Source organism: Apium graveolens, chromosome 2, assembly GCF_009905375.1.
Source record: "Apium graveolens cultivar Ventura chromosome 2, ASM990537v1, whole genome shotgun sequence".
NCBI lineage: Eukaryota > Viridiplantae > Streptophyta > Magnoliopsida > Apiales > Apiaceae > Apium > Apium graveolens.
Window position 1 is genome coordinate 175624008 of NC_133648.1, and position 21809 is coordinate 175645816.

The 21809-nt window shown below is 34.5% G+C and overlaps 1 protein-coding gene across 1 annotated transcript in view; it reads left to right on the forward strand.

Moving 5' to 3' along the window:
• Positions 1-11667, forward strand: part of LOC141695520 (uncharacterized) — a 142496-nt gene extending 130829 nt beyond the window's left edge. Inside the window, exons 6-7 of the mRNA XM_074499760.1 lie at positions 10850-10927; positions 11296-11667. Of these exons, the coding sequence (XP_074355861.1) occupies positions 10850-10927; positions 11296-11667 (450 nt within the window). The remainder of the gene's footprint in view (positions 1-10849; positions 10928-11295) is intronic.
• Positions 11668-21809: the final 10142 nt, after the last annotated feature.

Consider the following 21809-nt stretch of genomic DNA (forward strand, 5'->3'; position numbering starts at 1 on the left):
ATGACACATTACATGCCTCTAGTTTAATCTATAATATTTGGTTAAAGGGATTATGTTATATTGTACATTATTCACAAAAGGTTTAATCGATCACCGATTCAATTATTATTACTTGGGTAGAAATGATGTATTACTAGATGCCGCTCATTGTTTACGATTTTAAACTAGATTTATAATTTGTTGCCAATGTAATAATAACCTATAGGGTCATACACTAAGAATGCTTGAAGGATTTTTAATTTAAATTAGATTTAAATTATTTTAAAGTAATTCGAATTATTTATAATATTAATTAAGTATGACTTAATTAATTAGATAAATATTGATATTCGAATTTACCAATATTAGTTATGAAATTTATTTGTTAAATAATTAAGTGAGACTTAATTATAATACAAATAGGAATTTCGAATTAATAATAACTCCTAATTAGTTAAGAGTTATAATTCATTTTTCTACTCTCTATATAATATATCTTGTGTGGTTGATTTTGTAAGCAAGACTTTTACTAAAACCCTAGCCACCAAGAGAGAAGATGGAGAAAGAAAGAAGAAACGAGTTTGTGCTAGTACACATCCAATCCTTGCGTTCAAACATTCTTGTGGATACCAATAGAGCGTAGATCGCGAGAGCAGGATGTGTGGTGATTGAACAAGCTTTGGATCTCCATTAGCCAACCAATTTGTAAAGCTTCTTAAGGTAACCAATCTGATCTATGAATTAAATATCTATTTTTCACATGGATCCTACGGTGGGTTTTGAAAATTTTGATTTTTCACATTTTTAATTACTGTTTCCGTTGCGTTTATGTGCTCAAAACCCTTCATTTAGGTTTTTCCCAGTTGCGCATGCAATCTTATTACTACATAATTTGCTCATCAGTTAAGGTTCTCACATGGCATAATGTGTATCATCACAAAGATGTTTGATCATGGTTACTTGGAAAAACAGGATACTAAATATGGTTGCTGGGAAACATAATGTGCAGAATAGTTTATGAAACTCAAAGGTACATAATGTAAAACAAGATGCATGATTTATTTAACGATCCAAAGGTACATAGATAACAAGGTTCAAGTACAATAGGTGCTGACATAAGGTACAACAATGAAATAGGGTTAAACAGAGGAAGAACTGGAAAATATCTCTATCTACCCCTAACTTCTACCTAGCTACTGCTACCCATTAAGTTCTGAAATATTATACAACATAAAAGAAAAAGGGATCTCGGCATCTGACCAAGTATCCCAAAGCCTACCGGAGCTGAAAAAGAACCACAAACATAACAACCACGGGCTTCATCAGATGTCCCGTCTGACCTCACAACCTAACCATCAAAGTCCAGAATCTCCCTCAATACTGACAGCATCCAACGAATGATCTTATGCACTCTTCGGGCCTCAGTATCTGCATCACTAGAAGATGGTCCCTCATCTAACCTCCTCAGGGCAACCTGCTCCACTATCTGAATACGAACTCTCCACCCATCCTCCAGCACCGACGTCTGCTACCTAGACTTAAGAGCTAGCCTATCCACCAAAGCTCCCAACTCAGGAATACTAGAGTAAACAAAATCTCGATTCGGGGCCTACTTACCACCAACACTGACAGGCACACGCACAGGCATAGCAGGCTCTCGCTCAGGGGCTAAGGTCTCTGGATCTGGTCTCAGGGGAGAAACATGCATAGGGGCCTCACTGCTCTCAGATGGATCCTCCTCAGGTTCTGAACTAACATACATGGTTTCCACTAAAGGGGTGGAATAGAGTCCACTAAGGAACCAGACAAACTATGCTCAGAGTCTGAATCGGTACCACTACTAGGGTCCTGAGATAAAACAAAAACAACAGCCAAGAAACATCATTAGGGTTAAATAAGACTAACTGATTGCACACCCTAACGCCAAATGCTATCTTGACCTATTTACTTTCCTTAGACTATACCTAATAGTCTAACTCAACTCTATGTGAGTCGAACACTCTTGCAATATATATACCCAAATACCCTTTTATCCTAACTTGTCTCAGAAACTAGATCTTATAGCTCTGATACCAACTTGTGATGCCCTCAATCTCGAGGTTAGGAAATGAGGACCCACAAACTACTAAACTAATTTACCAACAGCAGATATAATAAACTCCGATTAAATAATAACAGGATCTAAACAAGATTAAGTTTGAGACAAGATTACAACTACCAACCAGAATAAATATATAACAACCCAAAATATAATTAAATTCAAATTCATTAGATTTCGACATGGAACCGACAGATAACCCATTATATCTGAACCAACTTAAAAAGCCCTTCAAATTAACATGCTTGCTCACACACACAACAACTACCTGCTCTGGCATCTGGAAACCTACAACCCGGTATGGACCGCCAGGAAAGCTCTTGCGAGCGGTGCGCCTAAGTCTGGATAAATTCTTGCTGAACTTCCATGGTTAGATCAAAGCAAATAAATGAGCAAAGAAGCTCAGTAAGTAACTATACAAACATTTCTACATCATAATATCAATATCAATATCTGAGGTATTTTACATTCATTCTCTAGGTGGCAGTTCTCTGTGATTGGCTAAGTAAAGGTTATGAAAAGGTTTCGGGCTTTCAGGATTTAAGGCTCAAGATTGGGAGAAAGCTGACATTCATCACAAATCATTAGCAGGATTATAAAAGAGTTTCTCAATTGAAAGAAGCTATTAATCGAGCTTCGAGATTCAACAACTAATTAAATTGTCAGGAATCATTTCATTTTCTCTCATTAAAAGAAAGAAATTGCGTAAGGGATTATAACATTTTCTCTTTTACAAAACATAAAGAAACCCTTGATTAGAATATCCATCTTTTAAAAATAATACAGATGATCAACCCGTACCGACCTCCATCTAGTCATTATGGTACCTATGGCATTATTCCAGTCTTATGTTGGACTAGTACCGCTAGCCTCTTATGTGACTTGACTAGTCCCACTAGTCTCTTACGTCTCTATCCAATCCATCAGGAATTCATTTGGAAAACCTTTTTGTCAGAAGTGGGAAAAGTTGACTAAGTTCATTTTATCATTACAAAGAATATGAAATCATTCAGACTCACTCAAGTCGAAAATCTTTCTTAAGTTCAATTCAAGATTTCAAGGAAAAGTGAACGAATCAAAAGTAAACAGGGATCAGAATAGTTCCAAAAGATCAATATAATCAAGGTATACGGGTTATCGAAGAATCCATGTTAATCAAAACAATACATAAGGAGATTCATAAAGGTTCTCTTAGGTTTACGAGATAAAAAGGTAACAAGGTGATAAGGCAAAATAATAAATGCTAGGATTAATAGGGTTATTATAAAGGATCAGTAGGGTTTGATAAAAAAGTTCTTACAAGGATCGATATCAAGGTTTCTCAAAAATCAATAATAGGTTTATCACAGTTGCTATAAAAGATCACTACTTTATCATGGCACTGATAATATGCTCTCTATAATCAAATTTATAAGAGTAGGCAGAGTTACTTGCCTTAAATAGCTTTCTTGCTTTACGGTATACGAGCTACTTCCACCTACGACTTCTTTTCCTTTACTATCCTGAATGCCTCCGCTATCCAAATCTATAATTTAACATAAAACCCTAATTAGATACTTGATCGATTCTTGACGTTTCTCCAGACGTCTAATCTTCCACCCCAATCATAATAAAACTTTATCTTAATAACCATATGTATACTCATATAGCACATAATACGATATACTTTTATACTCGATGCATCACACCTAGTTTAATGCTTTACACTTAGCAAGTAATCGCACATTCGTATAACTTGACACCAACACAACTTATCCCTTTTTCTTATATCAAAATTTCGAACCAAAACAATAGGACTAAACCAAGAAATTTAACATGCAACCACTTAACATTATCATGCATACTTTATAGATTAAATCCAAACGAATCATCAACATAATATCGATCTTAAGTATGCCATGTAATTAAAATCGTGAATCATAACAAATCAACCAAATAATTCGAACCATTTTCTTTTTAAACTAAAGCACCATTTGACTTTTTCAACCAAAATCACATGTAACTACCCATATCGACATGCAAGGTCAAATATCAAGAATCAAACTTAATCTAAACCGAAAAAAATTGATTAACAATAACTTGAGCACTTTTCTTTTAAAATTGAAACTTTATAATGAGTTTTCAAACCACAATTCAACATGCACTCATACCACTTAACATGCACACCTCCAAATCATAATTAAATCTTAATCTAAATCAAAACTATGAACATTCATCAAATTCTTCAAGTTTAACAAACATTTCCGAACCAATTTCCTTAAAAACCGAAAGCAACAATCAAATTTTTTTAAAAAACAACACATGTAATACTCGAAACCAGGTTTTTCAGAGATTATAGAACTCAGGCTAGCATCATCGTTCACCACCGGTTTACCGGAGTTCATCACCGATGCCGGGAAGGGTTCGGGGTTGCCAAAACTCGGCCCCCAACTCGAAACCTCACCGATTATTCAAGAAAACCACAACAACTAATCATGAAATCACTTAACAACAACTTTTTGCAGAGAATCAATCATGAAATCGGATAAACAACAAGAATCGAGAGGGTCTCCCTCTAAATCGAACACCAACACACACAAACACACACATGCAGACATGTATGTATCTATATATGATATGAGGAACTCAAATCTTAAATTAAGATTGAGTGTTAATGGAAGAATCGATGAGAGTAAGGGAGAGAGAGTAAATACCGAGAGTAGAGAGAGTAGAGAAAGAGAGAAAAGAGAGAGACGGTGGAGAAAGAAAGAAAAGGGGGAAAGGGGGAGTATATATATAACATTTTAAGGGTATTTTGGTAAATTGCAAAATCACCTTTATTTTTCTATTTTAATTTACAAAACTAAATAGAATATTGTAATTCCTCTCCATTTAATCAAAAATAATTACACTTTCCTTTTTATAAAATAAAAACACAAAACTAACTATCTTCTTATATTTTAAACAAATTATTGCACAAATAGATTATTGCATATGGATTTTACACATAATTCCAAATAATAGAAGTAAACTTCATAAAATTATTTTTAAATCTCAAATCATCAAAATAAAACCAACTATTATTTTTACAAAGTCCCTTGGACTATTTTAAATATAATAAAGCAAATCTTGTACCTTGATCATATTTTTTTAATTTTATAAAAATGATTAAAGATCAATAAAACCTTATAAAATCATTTGAAATACCACCGAGCGCAAATTTAAACACGCATACATCAAATATCAGGCAGACACACAAGATCATCAAATATAATTCACATTCGCACTCTTAAACACTTTAATCTCCTTTTTAATACGGGTTTTGTTAAACTTGACGGCACGACAATACAGCTTAATCCCTTAGCTGACTCATCAAACTGGAACGAGTTACATTACGTTCCCAGTTACTATTATACAACAATGACAATTAACCATGAAATCATTTATCCTTCAATTAATTCACATAATTCCACACAAATCATAATTATAGCATAAAACTATACTTTATTCATTTAATTATATCTCGAAATTCCTAATCGCTACAATAAGCTTGAGTTTTGTGATGTTATATGGATGTTTAAATGTTTGATGATGAATGAGATGTCTTAAAGCATGTTTAGATCTATGTATGTTAAATTGTGTGGTTAATTGTTGAGCCGTAATTAGTACTTGTTGGGTTTCATTTTTTTAAAGAGATTTTGACTTAGTTTAGTTGTAAAAGATTAGACCTTGAGTTGTTGTTGGATTGATGATGATTTGGGTTGTTTAAATATTGGAAATCATTAGTTTATAGCCGCCGTAATGCCTGATTTTATAGTACCCCTGTTTGTGTGTAAATTTGGAGGTGAAGACCCCCTTTTGAACATCACCACTACTATGGTCAGTTAGTTCATGTTTAAGGTTCGTTTTGACGTATAGATCGCGTTAATTAGATTTGCGGTTTAGGAGAAACGATTGTTTTACGTAAAAATGTTTCGTGAAACCACCCTTACCTTATATGTAACTTTGAAACTATTTTTGAGTCCCCCAAAAGACTTGTTGGATCATGAAAGTTTTATGTAATGTATTATAGGCAGTTAGTAAGGCCATCGTGAAGGTTTCACGTTAGAAAGATTAATTTTCGATTCTATAAAAATGATAGAGTCGAGGGTGTGTAATCGAGAATGTTAAGGAATGACTTGAAATGATTGTTATTATATATGAGAGTTAAGGCTTAGTTTCATAAGCGATCAATGACTAATCCCGAGTAGTGGTATTGTTTATAGATTATCGAACCAACCCAGGACCCTCGCAGTCACATTTGCATTCGCATCAATGAGGCAAGACTTATATCCTTTAACTCTTAACTTCTTGGCTTTATAATATTGTTCGTTATAAAGTGTACATATGTATGTGTTTATATATGTATATACTAGATATGAATTGAGAATTATTTCGAGGTATGAATGACTGCCCTAAGTTATGTACGTTTAAGGACTTGTGAATCCCTAGAATAGGGAAGAGTAATTAAGTGAAGTGGATTCAAATGAACGAGAAAGTTATTATCTAATTATTTCTATTTTCGTTATATTGACTAGAAGCCGACCTTTCTTCTGATAGTAGACATCTTAGTTCGAAGATTGTTCCCTCGAATATTATACGATTGTATATTATTCCTTTATTGATTATCAGATGTTAAAGTATTTAATCTTATTAAATACCAGAACAAGGATACCAAATAATTTACTCATAAACTAAACTCGTAAGGATGGTGTGTTTGCAATTTCATTATCTATCTATTCTTCGAAACATTTTGGGATTAATGAATGATTTAAGATGGATTTTGGTAAATAAAGATTAAATGACAACAATTATTTATTTAATTATTATTTAAAATTCCATTGAAGGATCAATTTATTATTTAAATAAAATATTTTTTTTAGTTTAATTACTTTGAAATATTGGTTAAGAAATCTTAATTGATATTCCAATGAAGGCTGAATTCTAAATATCATATCCCAAACCAACAACACACACACGAAACATATGCGAACCATAATTATATTACATACTTATAAATCCAAAAGATGATGATAACCCGATTACAAACCCAACCAAAAATAATAACAATCCCAAGATCTTTACAAGTTCAGAGTTTGGAACAACCCTTCTAACTAATACAAAATTACATAATGGCGGATTTTGCCTAATCTATATATATAGTCTACCTGCGCCCTCATATAATTCTCGGCGTATCCGGTAGTCGACTTATGAGCGGTTTACTTTGTGCGTACCATGGTTGCTAGCTGTAGAACAGGGTTAAATACGAGAAAATGAGCTAAAAATGTTTAGCAAGTACTAACAGTCCTACTATACATGGCATTATCTCAATATCAAGAGTTCATAAATCAAGAGGTCATGGATACTTGATAAAAATGACAATAAGAAACATGAAGTCATATTATAAAGGCATGGTAGGATCATAACAATCGATGTGACAACCAGTAAATATTTGAACTATTTTATAAAAGCGATGTATATATTCATAAATATTCTGTGATATGGCAATTATGCGGATTTGTTATATATTATATAATTTTGTCGTATGGCATTACAAATGTTGCTTGTGTGATTTTTAATGTGTTAATTATATTTTACATGACTTATTTATTAGTATGATAATATTAGAAAATTCTTTTAATATAAAAAAAAATTTGTTCAAATTTTTTTAAAACAATTTTATTAAACTTCTAAAATCTCATAGTATTTATGGTATTAATTTGGTGATTTATGAGTTTGTATTTTAATTACTAAAAATCATTCTTTTAAATTATACTTTAAATAGTTATTGAATTACAAGTGTACCCTTGCATGCAAATTCCACCCAAATAGAGATCAAGGGAAAGACCGTCATTTCACCCTCCACTAACTCCATTTGACCAAACAAATGACCAATAAAGCCTTGCATGCAAAAGCTTGCTATTAGTGGATGAAGGATAAAATAGTAAACTCAAACTCCACTTCCATTTGGTGAGACAAAAACTAAGTAAAACATTCATCTCACATCATTTTCTTTTCCACCAAAACATCACTCCACTCTCACTTCTCCCTACTCCCTCTCGGCCGCACCTAAACCTCCCCCACCCCTCTCATTTTTCTTCCTCATTTCTTCATATTCTTAATACCTTTCAACTCACCTAAGCAAGGGATATTTACACTTAGTGCTACATCTTCATTTAAGGTTAGTTTCTTAGTTGCATGTGGCTAAAGCCAAGGGTCCAACTTTGATTCTTGTGAATCTAGAGTTGAACCTAATGTGGCTTATAAAACCTGAGCAAGAGATGGTCTTGATGAAGTGTTTTGCTTCTATTTTCAAGCCATGATCTTGGCCTCAAGCATTCGGCAATGACTCCCAAGGAGCCGAATGGATTTTGTTGTTTGTGTGATAGTTTTATTTGTTTTCAAAAAGAAAGAGGCTTTGCATGTGGCTTTCAAAGAACTTATGATCTTTTAAAAATATATTTTAAAAAGTTTCCATCCTTGCATGCTATGATTTTTATGATAAAATTAGAAATTAGTACTTGCATGTCATGATATAAGTGATATTTTGGACAAATATGTTATGTTATTTAAATTTGAGTTTTTGTGCAATGCATGCCATGATTTTTGCTCTTAAATGCTAGTATTCTATGTTCCTTGATAAGTCATGATCAAATTTTGTAGCCATCAATTTGATACCATGTATTTTGGTTCACAATTTTGCTTAAAATTTGCATAAGTAAAATCTGCTCTGCTATGCTCTCTATTTTTGCCTCGATAAATAGCTTATCTGGCTAGGTTTATGCTCGTATTTTTCCAAAAAATGATAGTTAATAGGGTTATGTACACTGTAGGATAGATTTGTTGGCTTACATGTTGGTTTTGGTGTTGAAATGGGAGTTAAGGTGGAAGGAGGTACACTAGGCCCTTTATAGCAGAATTGTTCACCATAAGTATAGGTTATTTTAGGTGAGTTTTGGTGACGCATTGCTAGGCCTGAGTTTACTCGAGTTAGGACTTGAGTTGTACTTGAGTCCAGTGGCTTTGATTCATTGAAAAACTTATATTTAGGTAGGTGCACACACACATTTCTGAGAGTAACTCAGAACAGGGCAGGTCTGCGTAAACTTGAACTTTGGTCAATTATAATCATTCCATAGGTTAGGCCTTCACGGTGACTTGGCTTAAATAAGAATAATACATCCTTAGGAATCTTAAAAAACCATTACAATTAAAAATTGAGTGAGAAAAGTGAGTTTTATGTAAGTAAAATTAGAGTAGAGTGAATTCGAGGGAGGATGGGCAGTGTCAACTTTGAGCAGAAGCCTATGTGAGGCTTTGCCATGAAACCAAGTCTGAGAGTTAGTTTTAGGTCTTAAGAATCCATGAGAATTAGTTTTGTTAGAAGTCCCCATGTAAAAATCAATATTTCTGCCAAAGAGCGCGGGTATTGCAAACTGGTGCTAGCAGGAAACCTTTGTGTGAGTATTGATTTTTGTAAGCCTATAGGAGTGAGGCCCTTGAGTCTCACCAACTTTAGAAGTTATTTTAGAGTCTTAAAAACCTTTAGGAAGTGGTTTAGAGTGAAGGCCCAAGGTGGAGACATCCCATTTCCACCAAGAAATCCGAGAGCACCTTTAGAGTGGCCTTAGGAAAAATTTAGCGGTATTCATCTTAATTGGGACTTTGTGGTGAAGAGTCCGAGTGTTGCACATCATCTTTAGGTTTAGGTTAAGGTCAATAATAGTTATTATGTGTTACTTGCTTATGTGCTTGGGTATTTAGGTAATATTATAGTATAAATAACTAGTAGTATATGCCATGCCGTTATGTGATTATATGACTATGTGGATTACTTGAATTGTATATATGATTAAGTTATTTGTATTCTTATAATCATAAGTTCTTATGTGATAAAGGTAATAGTGAGTCTAGTAGCTTATAGGTTTATGAGGTGTTAAAAGGTGAATAGTAATGAAGTTAATATAATGTGTAGGTTCCGAAGCGAAGGGGAAGATTCGTGCCATCAAGATCGAATAATCTTAGAACTGTTGGAAGGAAAGTTACTTACCTGCTTATGCTTATAATTGTTGCAAGTATACATACTTTTTCGTGAATGCGTAGTTGTGATAATCACCATGTCATTAATTAATTCAAATACTTCCGTTAATACCTCTTAATATTGTTAGTACCTTACCTTCAAAACATCCCTTATCCATTAGACCGTGAATACTAAACTCTCTACCAAATTCCCCAAAGCAAACCTCATTAGTGAACTTGAATTCTCTTATTACAATTCCATTAAAGTATACAAAATCTTTCCCCGGCATCCATGTTATAAATCATTAAAAATAAAATAAATGTTTTCTTGACTTAGTGGATTGGACTAGACGCAAATCCTTTTCACACTTATTGATAGGCTCACATATAGCCTAGGGATCCTATTATATTTGAGAACCCATCGCGGTTCGGGACTACTTCGTGGCTGATCATTGGCTGTAATCCGTAATGTCCTAAAATGAATTTTGATGATTTGATATTTAATTGATTATAACATGTTTTCCGATGCCATTATACCATATGTCATGTTTCAGTTGCTATAATTCTACCATGTCTTTATATTAAAACTTCATGTTTCTTATTGTCATTTTTACAAGCATCTATAACCTCTTGATTCATGAATCCGTGATTTTGTGATAATGCCTTGTATAATAGAACTGATAGTACTTGCTGAGCATTTTAGCTCATTTTCTTATATTTAACCATGTTCTACAGCTAGCAATCATGGTTCGTACCAAGCAGACCACCCGTAAGTCAACCAGTAGGCATGGTGTAGACCATTTGAGGGCGCAGGTAGAATATATAGATTAGGCGAAATCCGCCGGTTTGTAATTTGTGGTATAAGTTAGATGGGCTGTTCCAAACTCTGAACTTGTAAAGATCTCGGAATTGTTATTATTTTGGTTGGGTTTGTGATCGTATTATTATCATCTTTTAGTCTTATAAGTTTGTAATATAATTATGGTTCGCTATTGTTTCGAGTGTGTGTGTGTTGTTGGTTTAGGGTGTGACAGAGTTGGTATCAGAGCCTAGGTTTAGAGTCCCCGGACAACCCAATTAGGACTATAGGAAGTATGAGTATATAGTATAATATCGGGAGTACTAATGCGCGATATTCGAGTAAACCGTATCTAACCTTTTATATATATATTACTTGACAGCAACGTGCACACTCGTCATCTTCGGCCCTGCAGAGCGACACAATTCCTTTTTCTATCTATGCTGACTTAATGCTGCATCATGACACTCTCCAAGGAAAGTATGTCAGGCTGATGGAAGGTCTTGAGGAGCTCTATGCAAGTAAGCAAGTGATGGGTAACGGACCTAAGGCGAAAACAATTTCAAGGCTCGAGTCGCTGATCCAAGTAGCCACATCAAGATTGGAGGAAATGCCCGTGCATCGTGACCGGACCAGTCAGATTACTGTGCAGATGATAGTGGATGAGCTTGGGAGCATGGTCGAGATGCTACATGAGGACACTACCCCCGACACCGCAAGGACCCGCGAGGAGGAGTCCGAGGAGGAGGCTTAGGAAAAGTTCTAGGGGACTTGACTTTTAGTTGCTTGGATTAGGCTGCTTCTTTTTATTGACCATGTAATTTGTTTCTGTTTCTAGACTTTCATATTATTTTAATTCGGATCTGTATTCGTATTGGTACCTGTTGATTCGTACCTTTTGTGGCGCCCTCCAAACCCGGTCAGAAGTTTGGGGTCCACAACACAAACACATTATATTAACCTGTATACGAAATATTATTTATAATGACCCTGCTTCATAAAACCACAGATCGCAACAAGTTAAAGTATGAAAACAAGCCACAACCTTAACTTTTATTACAACGTACCAAATTTCCCTTTAATTTAACTTACAACTGATAATAAAAGTATTCTTACAATTTGACTAATTCTCTATCCCATGAAGCTTCTGCTAGCTCGATCCAACTCAACTGGAACCTTAGCCCGCACTTTGGACTGAGAAACTTCACTATCATCCATATCCTTTTCAACTATAACATGTATAAAAAGATTTGCAAGAGTGAGCTAACTAGCTCAGCAAGTCATGATATCGATAACTGAGGTTAAACAATGATCAAATGAGATGATTCAAAGGAATCAAGTTTCTTTTTTTTACTAATCATTAGAATTGGATATTCATTTTATGTTTTAAAACCAAGGTTAGGCTGCTGATCAGTCACGCACTAACCCCGAGCAAAGCACACAACACTGCTCTAATTACTGGATCCAAGGCGCACATTGGCCTAACTTGACCATTGGTATGGTCTGACCACGAATCTGGTCCACATATATAAAAAACTATCCAATCCTAAAGCAGTTCAATATGATAAATGATATAATTCAATAAAACAAGATCATAATCAATAATGGTTAAACATTTGCATAAAAATGTAAGGAAACTCATGGATATCACAAAGGTATATCAGGTTATGTATAAGAACAGTTTTCCAGTTTGTAAAATGATCAGGTATTTGACTAGTAATGATTTTTCAGGATATGGTTCTTTGATGTTATAAAGAATGGTTGAGATATAGAAATTTATATGTTCTTAAAACAATTTTGTTCCAGTGTTTGGGGCTATACCTTTGGGGAGTAGTATCATATTTGTGTGATTTGGTATCTGAGGTGCAACAAAGGATAGTTTACAAAGAACAAGGCTTACGGCTCAAGATTAAGAAAATCAGGGTTCAATGGTAAATAGTTTAAAATACTTGCAATATAAAACAGGAGTTGTTTTAAATAATAGCGACATGTTATGAAACAGTTCGCAAATAATTGCAATATATCTTGAAGAAAAGTTCAGAAGTACTTGCCTTACAAGGCTTTACAACTATTACTGATCAACTCTGAGCCAATTCTGCTGCTCAGGCTCTAACGTCCAACCACTAGATCCCATTGGATTCGACTTCGACACTCAGGTCTTTCTGTTGAAACTCTACTGAGCTCGTTGACTGACCACTAGGTTATCTTTAGTCCATCGTCCACTTTCAGGTTCCCGACTATAACCTATAGGGTCGAAATACCCTACGTTAGACGTCTAGGTATGCTTGACATATCCTCGATACTAATTCTTATCCAACGTTATTCAAACCCGACTCGTAATTATTCATCTTAGAATAACACAGTCAACAATTAGGGTTCACATTCTCGAAATCAATCCAGTGTTCATTTTTAGAAAATACGTATACTCGTCATTTTTCAAAATTAGGGTTACTGTGTTTTGGACAAAATATACAACACAACATACAATCAGGTTTCTGTATAAAACATACCTATATGTATCTACTTATACTCGCTCAACGTTCCGATAATCCTCGGATACGCTTCCATATTTACGTAATTCAGTTTCCGAAAATCGGGCAGCGTCTCCTTTGTTTATTGAACTACCCGTCGAAACATCAATCGACGTCAAACCACAAAGTTCACAACATTAACAACTACAATAATTCACCACTCCATTCTAAAATTCCCAATCACCGATACAATTCGATAATCACTACTAACTCAATCATCCCGATTCAACATTTACTAATTAACTAATTCAATCCAGAATAAAAACACAACACGAATTTTATTTGTTAAAAATATTAGGACTCAGAATCGCGTAATCACAGCCCACCGTCGGCTCATCGCTGACGGCGGTAAAATTTGCGGGTACCCAATTAAACTCGTATTTCCAACGCAAATTTCGCCGATTAAAAGAAATAAATTTCCCGCGCATACTTATTTTATTTCACGAAATTAATCAACTAATATCATAAAATTCAATAGTTTCAGGAAATAAGAATCCGGCCACCCGAACCACTACTCGGCTTTCGCCCGAAAATGGAACAACAGCGAGCAGCAAGAACAAAATAGCAACAGTCACAACAGCACAGCAATAATACACGGAACAAGCCAGAAAAATAAGCACCGGCCGGAAGAACAGATCGGGAAACAAAGAACCCAGGTGGCAATTCGAAAATAGCCTCCCTGGCTTCAACACATGCACACACACGAGTATATACATGTATATGTAAGCAGAGGACATAACCACACACCACCGAAACCTCACCAGATAAACTAGAGGGGCGGCGGCGATTTGATCGGAAAAGAAAACACCGGCATCGGAACTTACCCAAACCGAGGGTAAAACCAGACACGAATCAGAGAAACAACGAGAAAAAGAAAGAGAGGGAAGAGATCAAAATTGAAAGAAACTGAGCCAATGGAGATTGCACGCGAGAGAGAAGACAGACAGAGGAAGAGAGTTTTCTGTTGTTTATATTTATTTAATTTTTTTTTCATTTCTGTTTCCCATTCAATGCACAACACGTGTCTGCAGAGTAATAAAATGTGGACACGTATCAAAAGAGATTGATATGAACTTCCCGTGACCCGATTTTGTCCCGAACCTTGTGACTAAAACGATAATTCATGGTTAAAAATTTACCCGAAAATTACCAAAATAGTTTTAAAATGTCACAAATAATTCAAAGTTATTAATTATAAATTTTTCAAAATTTTTAAATCATGTTTGAAATGCCACTTATACCCGCTTTTAACGATTAAACGAAACATCGCGCGGGTGAATTTAATCCCAAAAATCTCCAAAATAATTTTAAAATTCTTGAAATATTTAAAACTTAATAAAATATGAATTTCATAATTTTTAAAGAATTTTAGAATTAAATATGGATTTTACCATTAAACATACTAAAAAAAATCATTTAAAGATAAATAATTAATGAAATATTGATTTCTCAATTTTATAAAATCTTAAAAATAATTATTGTAATTATAAAATCATAAAAACAATTTTAGAAACATTCCCAATATTTATGCAAATAAATTTGCACTAAATCCACTTTTGAAAGTGAAAACAATTCAATACGATCCCATAATTAATCGCGCGGACAACCCGGTACACTATAAATCACATATGGATAATAATCACACAACACATAGCGGTCAAAACCAATACACATATTTTATTTATTTAATAATTCCCATAATTGCACAATTAAATAATTCAAAAAGAATACACGAGTCGTTATATCCTTCCCCCCTTAAAAAGATTCTGTCCTCAGAATCTGGTCTAGTTACACAAGTGAGGATATTTGTCAAACATATTTGACTCTAATTTCTAAGTAGACCCTTCTACTCGAGGGTTCAAACGTACTCACATTAGGTATGCACTCATTTCCAAGGACTTGCCTTTGACGATCAAGAATTTGGATTGATTACTATATGCAGAACAACTTGGACAAGAGCCCCACTGGCTCCTGATCAATCACTTAATTCAAACCCAATACTTATCACTTTAACATTGACAAGTAAAATACATTAGGTGTACACACTGGTGTGATGGTCATATCATTTATGAACAACTTTATCTATATTTATCAATACCTTGAGTGGTTCACTAATTTTAGGACGTACCTTGTCTCTTCTACTCAAACTTATCCAATCTCTTTCAAGAGGACACTTTTGCTAACACTACTGGTCCTAATTCTATACTCATACTTTCTCTCAATACAATTTCGTCTTCTTTCTTTGTCTACTCCGAGCTGCTTCAACTAATAGCACTATGCTCTTGGTGTGTCGAATTAACTTAGAATTTAATAACTTCCTTTCTCTCACTTTATCTCAATAAAAATGGGAACCTACACTCGCGTTCACATGAAGCTTGGTAAAGTAGCATTCCAAAGCTGACATCCATGATAAATAATCATTCCAGTGTTTTCTTAAAAACTTAATCTCTCAATATATCTTACAGTTCCTGAATCACTTTCGTACTTTGACTCTCCGTTTAAGGATGGTAGGCGGTGCTCATTTTTAACTTAATTTCCAAACATTTGAACATCTCTTACTCTTTTCCATCAGTTAAGGCTGAAAAGTAATCTCATATTTTCATGTACTGTTATTTTTTAAATATTTGAACTTTAGATTTCACTCTTTTCAATTCGTTTATTAACTTCTTGGTGGTCTTAATTACATTCAATCCTTTCTGTCTGCCTAAAACATCCGTTACCATACGGTTTTGCTTAGGTGGTTGTTAATGGATTAATTCAGAATCTTTTGTTAACCTTAGTCAAAATTTCATTCTTGAAGACTCAACGTATAGTTTCTTTCCTTCTGATCTTTGGAGAAAAATCCTTGGGCATCCCACGCAGACTTTCTTATTCCTTGAGTAGCTGAGGATGTTATCAATAAATAGAGTTTGCTTATCCAAGTACTCCTTATACACCACGTTTCTTAATTTCTTATAGCCACCTAATACACTCATCATTTCACATAATATCACCAGAGCTTGCAATGCTCTTAACTCACTTTAATCGTAATCTCTAATATTTTCTCAAGTTGGATCTTAAGTTAATCCTTGAGATATAATATATTGCTCGAATTAGGTCTCGTAGGAAATTAATTCTTTATAGGGGTCACTTATTCTTATTCATGGTTTTGCTAAACTCCCACTTCATGATTCGCCTCTTGTAAAGTCACTTCCTGGGTCTTCTTTATCCACTAGGCCTTCCAATACTTCTTCTTAACTTTTTGACATGTCCAACACCTCCTGATCTATCTTGAAATTTCCTTCTTATACTTGGTTATCACTATTTTTCTTTAAATTTCCATATATCTTGGCATCTCTTCAATAACTTAAATACTTAATATTATGAATTCCCTTTGGGATCTCATTATTCTTCTACTTGTAGCATCCAAGTGTTGGAAGAAAATCTGGAGATATCGTGATCGTTCTCCTAGGTGCATAAATTTCATTTTTCTAACTACTAACATCGTGATCCATTATCTTCTCTTGACATCTTATTTTTCCCTTCACAACTTCAACTGAAAGGTTACACTATCCATCTTCCTTCCTTTTGGATTATGAACTTTAGCTTCCAATTGTAACTTCCAGAATTCTATAGTTAATTCCTCTGGTGCAGTCTCTCTGTTCTTCTCTCTCTTTTTTTATCGCTTGCCACTACATTTGCTTTTCTCGTGAATACATACTTCAAACTCTTATGGTCCGTATAGATCTTACATCTTTTTCCATATTTATCATGTTTTTTTTCCCAATCTTTTAAAACAAATATTGGTACTGTTAGTCCCAGTTATTATTAAATGCTTTGCATGGTCCTCCATTGACTTTAAATGTTACACTACAGCTTATTCAAATATTCTTTAGATATCCTATCCATTAAGTTCAAATATTACTGGTATATTGGTTAATGCAAATGATAATACAAAAACAGTACTTGGTTCTGAAAATTATCTTTGATACATCCATAGGTTTAATCTTTAATTGGTGAAATACCAAGTCTTAAATCAGTCTTATAAAAGTACTTTGCTTCCTTCGTTTGATCAACAAATCATTGGGTCAAGGTAACAGATACTTGCTTTTGATAGTAAACTTGTTGAGCTTTCGCTAGTCGACGCGTAATCCCATACTTCCATCTTTCTTATTAATAATTAATTTCGGTGCATCTTATGGGGTACACTAGGTCTAATCGCTCCTTTTTCTAACATCTCTTGCATCTGCTTTGCTAATTTCCTCATTTTAACTGGTGCCATTTTGTGGAAGGCCTTGGTCACTGGCTTCGTCTCAGGTGATACGTCAATCGCGAGCTTCATTTCTCTATCTGGAGGAATTGTTGATACTTATATGGAAACATATCTTCAAACTCTTTAATTGCTATAAAATCTTCAATTTTTGTTTGCCTCTAACTTTTATTTATCTCATAATTACCGTAATACTCACATCTTGATCATCGTAATCATCGTTAACCAATTCTTTACCTTCCTTTTTCCTTTATGCCTCATCCTATTCTCATCTGACGTCTTCAGAGCTATCTTTTCATCATGACGGTTTGTTTGGGCATCATGCTTCCATAGTCAATCCATTCCTTAGAATAATGTCAAGTCCTCTTGTCTCAAATGATATCAATTCTTCACAACTTATTGCCAGAAATCCCAATTCCATTATTGGTATTCACTTATGTAACAGTTACACGTTCTTGACTTGCTAGTCCTTTAATCATAATCTTATCAATTCAACAGGGTAATTTATATCATCAACAAAACCTTGAGAGATAAACAATTAAGTTTCTCTCACATCTTTTAATACTCTAACACATAAGGTATTCACCCTACTCATCCATGTCGTCACAGTTTCTTGTTCTTGGAGACGTATTCCTCATTGGAGTAGATTCCCTTGACTCTTAGTGCATCTCTGACTGGCTAGTGATTTGCAATTTTCGTCATATGCCTTTGTTTGCTTTTCATACGTGATAAGTGGATGGAACTTTGCCCTCTTGGTCCATAATACATTGATTTTTATTTGAAAAACTCGGGCAAAGAACGACAGTACAACGAAGCAACTAAAAGGATTCATAATTTAACAAAATTTAGAGTTGGAAAGAAAGAAGAAACAGGGATTTGAATAGGAATGAGACAACCACATTGGTACTTAAGATGGCCAGTCTTTCATACCATGTAGCATACAACACATGATTAGGTGGCGTCCCACCCGACCCTACGTCATTCTGACAAAGTGTCTCATCATAACACTGTTTGTCTCAATCAGAAAGCAAAAGTTGCGGGGAACAATTAAATTTGAAAGGAATGCAATATCCTCCTTTTTGATATCATCATAAAGAGTTTATTGAAGAAAAGAAGTTCATACTTATTTAGGATTCAAAAAGGAATTTATGATGTAATATTGAAGAAAAGAATGATACCATTAGTCACCATTCACATTTCATTTGTATTCATCTTTCGAGCTTGATCAATCATATCCCAATTGCGTCATATAACCACTTTAGAAGGTACATTGAAATGCCTTCGCAAATTAAGCATTATGGTAGATTCCTACTTGTCACGTCCTGCATCTTTAACATCGCACCTACACGTATAATACTTTAACAATTTGATCATACTGATGTTCTTACCAACTAACCTCGAGTGTCCTCCATCTTTAATGCAGAATAACCATGAATTGTTCAAGATAGCGATCCTTTTGCTAATAATAATTTTTTTTTTTGGAAAGGTCTGTAAATCTTTCCAATCTCCTTCGATCACGCCCACGCTCTTTTTAAATCAATGAATTCTTTAACTCTAATGGTCTCTGCAACTAGATAAATAATTACTCCATACGCGGGTTCTGTTATTATCCTTGTCAAACAATATTTACACCTTGCCGTTAGGAATAATCAGCTTCTTTATAATCGCGGCTCACTTTATTCTCTGAATTAAAAATACTGGGTCTAAAATAAGTATCCTTCCACATAATCTGGGTCTTTTAAAGAACAGGAAACTCAGGTAGTAACTTGACAACCAATGTTTAAAAAATCATTTTATTCAAAAAGGCTTTTAGAAATTTGTAAAAGAAAATCTTTTTCGAAAACTTGTTTAAAAAGTTTGGAAAATCATAAACCTGGTTGTCCTTACTATATGAGTTGGTTGTTATCCTTCTAACCTATAACAACGTACCAAATTAATGGATCGATCATATAAAGGTCCATTCGCTTCACTCTACCTTTTCTTCTTCATCGTGTCCACTTACCTTCCTTAATCGACGAAACTTCAATTGTTGTCGCACATTATCTTATTCGTAGCTTCATATCAAGGCTCCCATACTGGTGATACTCCCGACATTATCGTTGCAGTAATTAAGTAGATCAGGCTATCCAATAATCAACAAGTCTATTTCATAGAACAAAGTTTGCCCGTATCACATCACATCACTACTTTACATATCGCATTTATCATAGCACCATCATTTAATTCCACCAAAAATTCCAGATTTATACCTTTCTCTCTAACTATTTCAAAATTCATCTAATTCATCCCATAATTATTCACGGGTGGCTTAGTCACTAATGACTCCTTTTAACCCGATAACAGCTATTCTCTGAAATACTTAAATCTTCTCTCTAAACTTCTTCTCACCTTTATTTATATCTCAAGTGCTCACCATTTACTGTAACTCTCAAATCCATCCTCGTAGGTACAATCGCTTCATAGGACAAGTTCTAAACTGGGGGGTATAAAACATGATGTAGGGTAAACTAAAGGGATATACTCACAATCGAATGTTCAATAAAATAAAATTAAACAGAGGGAGGTTCTTGAATAGGTAGTCTCATATTAAAAGGTAGTAGAATAACGTATAATAGCTTGAAGAGGTGTAACTGTCATAACGGAAGGTAGTGCCATTAATATCGATGGAGGAACAAGGTGCAAATCCAATCTGAGAGAAGATGATGATCCTCGAACGGAAAGCTCCAAACGATCAAATGACATCGGGAAATCAGGATCTGCCATTGCCGTTTTCTGGAAATCACGTCGCAAGCTGAGAATCCCGAATCGCAATACGAACTGTGCCGGAGACCTACTATACCATCGCACTCAACCTCACAATGTCTTATCTTTTTATTTCCTATTCCTAATCCTAACCCTCTACCCAATCCCGACAATCTAGGCTTGTTTTAGTGACTTATAACCTGTAGCTCTGATACCAACCTGTGGCGCCCTCCAAACCCGGGTCAGAAGTTTGGGGTCCACAACACAAACACATTATATTAACCTGTATACGAAATATTATTTATAATGACCCTGCTTCATAAAACCACGGATCGTAACAAGTTAAAGTATGAAAATAAGCCACAACCTTAACTTTCATTACAACGTACCAAATTTCCCTTTAATTTAACTTACAACTGATAATAAAAGTATTCTTACAATTTGACTAATTCTCTATCCCATGAAGCTTCTGCTAGCTCGATCCAACTCAACTGGAACCTTAGCCCGCACTTTGGACTGAGAAACTTCACTATCATCCATATCCTTTTCAACTGTAACATGTATAAAAAGATTCGCAAGAGTGAGCTAACTAGCTCAGCAAGTCATGATATCGATAACTGAGGTTAAACAATGATCAAATGAGATGATTCAAAGGAATCAAGTTTCTTTTTTTTACTAATCATTAGAATTGGATATTCATTTTATGTTTTAAAACCAAGGTTAGGCTGCTGATCAGTCACGCACTAACCCCGAGCAAAGCACACATCACTGCTCTAATTACTGGATCCAAGGCGCACATTGGCCTAACTTGACCATTGGTATGGTCTGACCACGAATCTGGTCCACATATATAAAAAAACTATCCAATCCTAAAGCAGTTCAATATGATAAACGATATAATTCAATAAAACAAGATCATAATCAATAATGGTTAAACATTTGCATAAAAACGTAAGGAAACTCATGGATATCACAAGGGTATATCAGGTTATGTATAAGAACAGTTTGGGGAGTAGTATCATATTTGTGTGATTTGGTATCTGAGGTGCAACAAAGGATAGTTTACAAAGAACAAGGCTTACGGCTCAAGATTAAGAAAATCAGGGTTCAAGGGTAAATAGTTTAAAATACTTGCAATACAAAACATGAGTTGTTTTAAATAATAGCGACATGTTATGAAACAGTTCGCAAATAATTGCAATATATCTTGAAGAAAAGTTCAGAAGTACTTGCCTTACAAGGTTTTACAACTATTACTGATCAACTCTGAGCCAATTCTGCTGCTCAGGCTCTAACGTCCAACCACTAGATCCCATTGGATTCGACTTCGACACTCAGGTCTTTCTGTTGAAACTCTACTGAGCTTGTTGACTG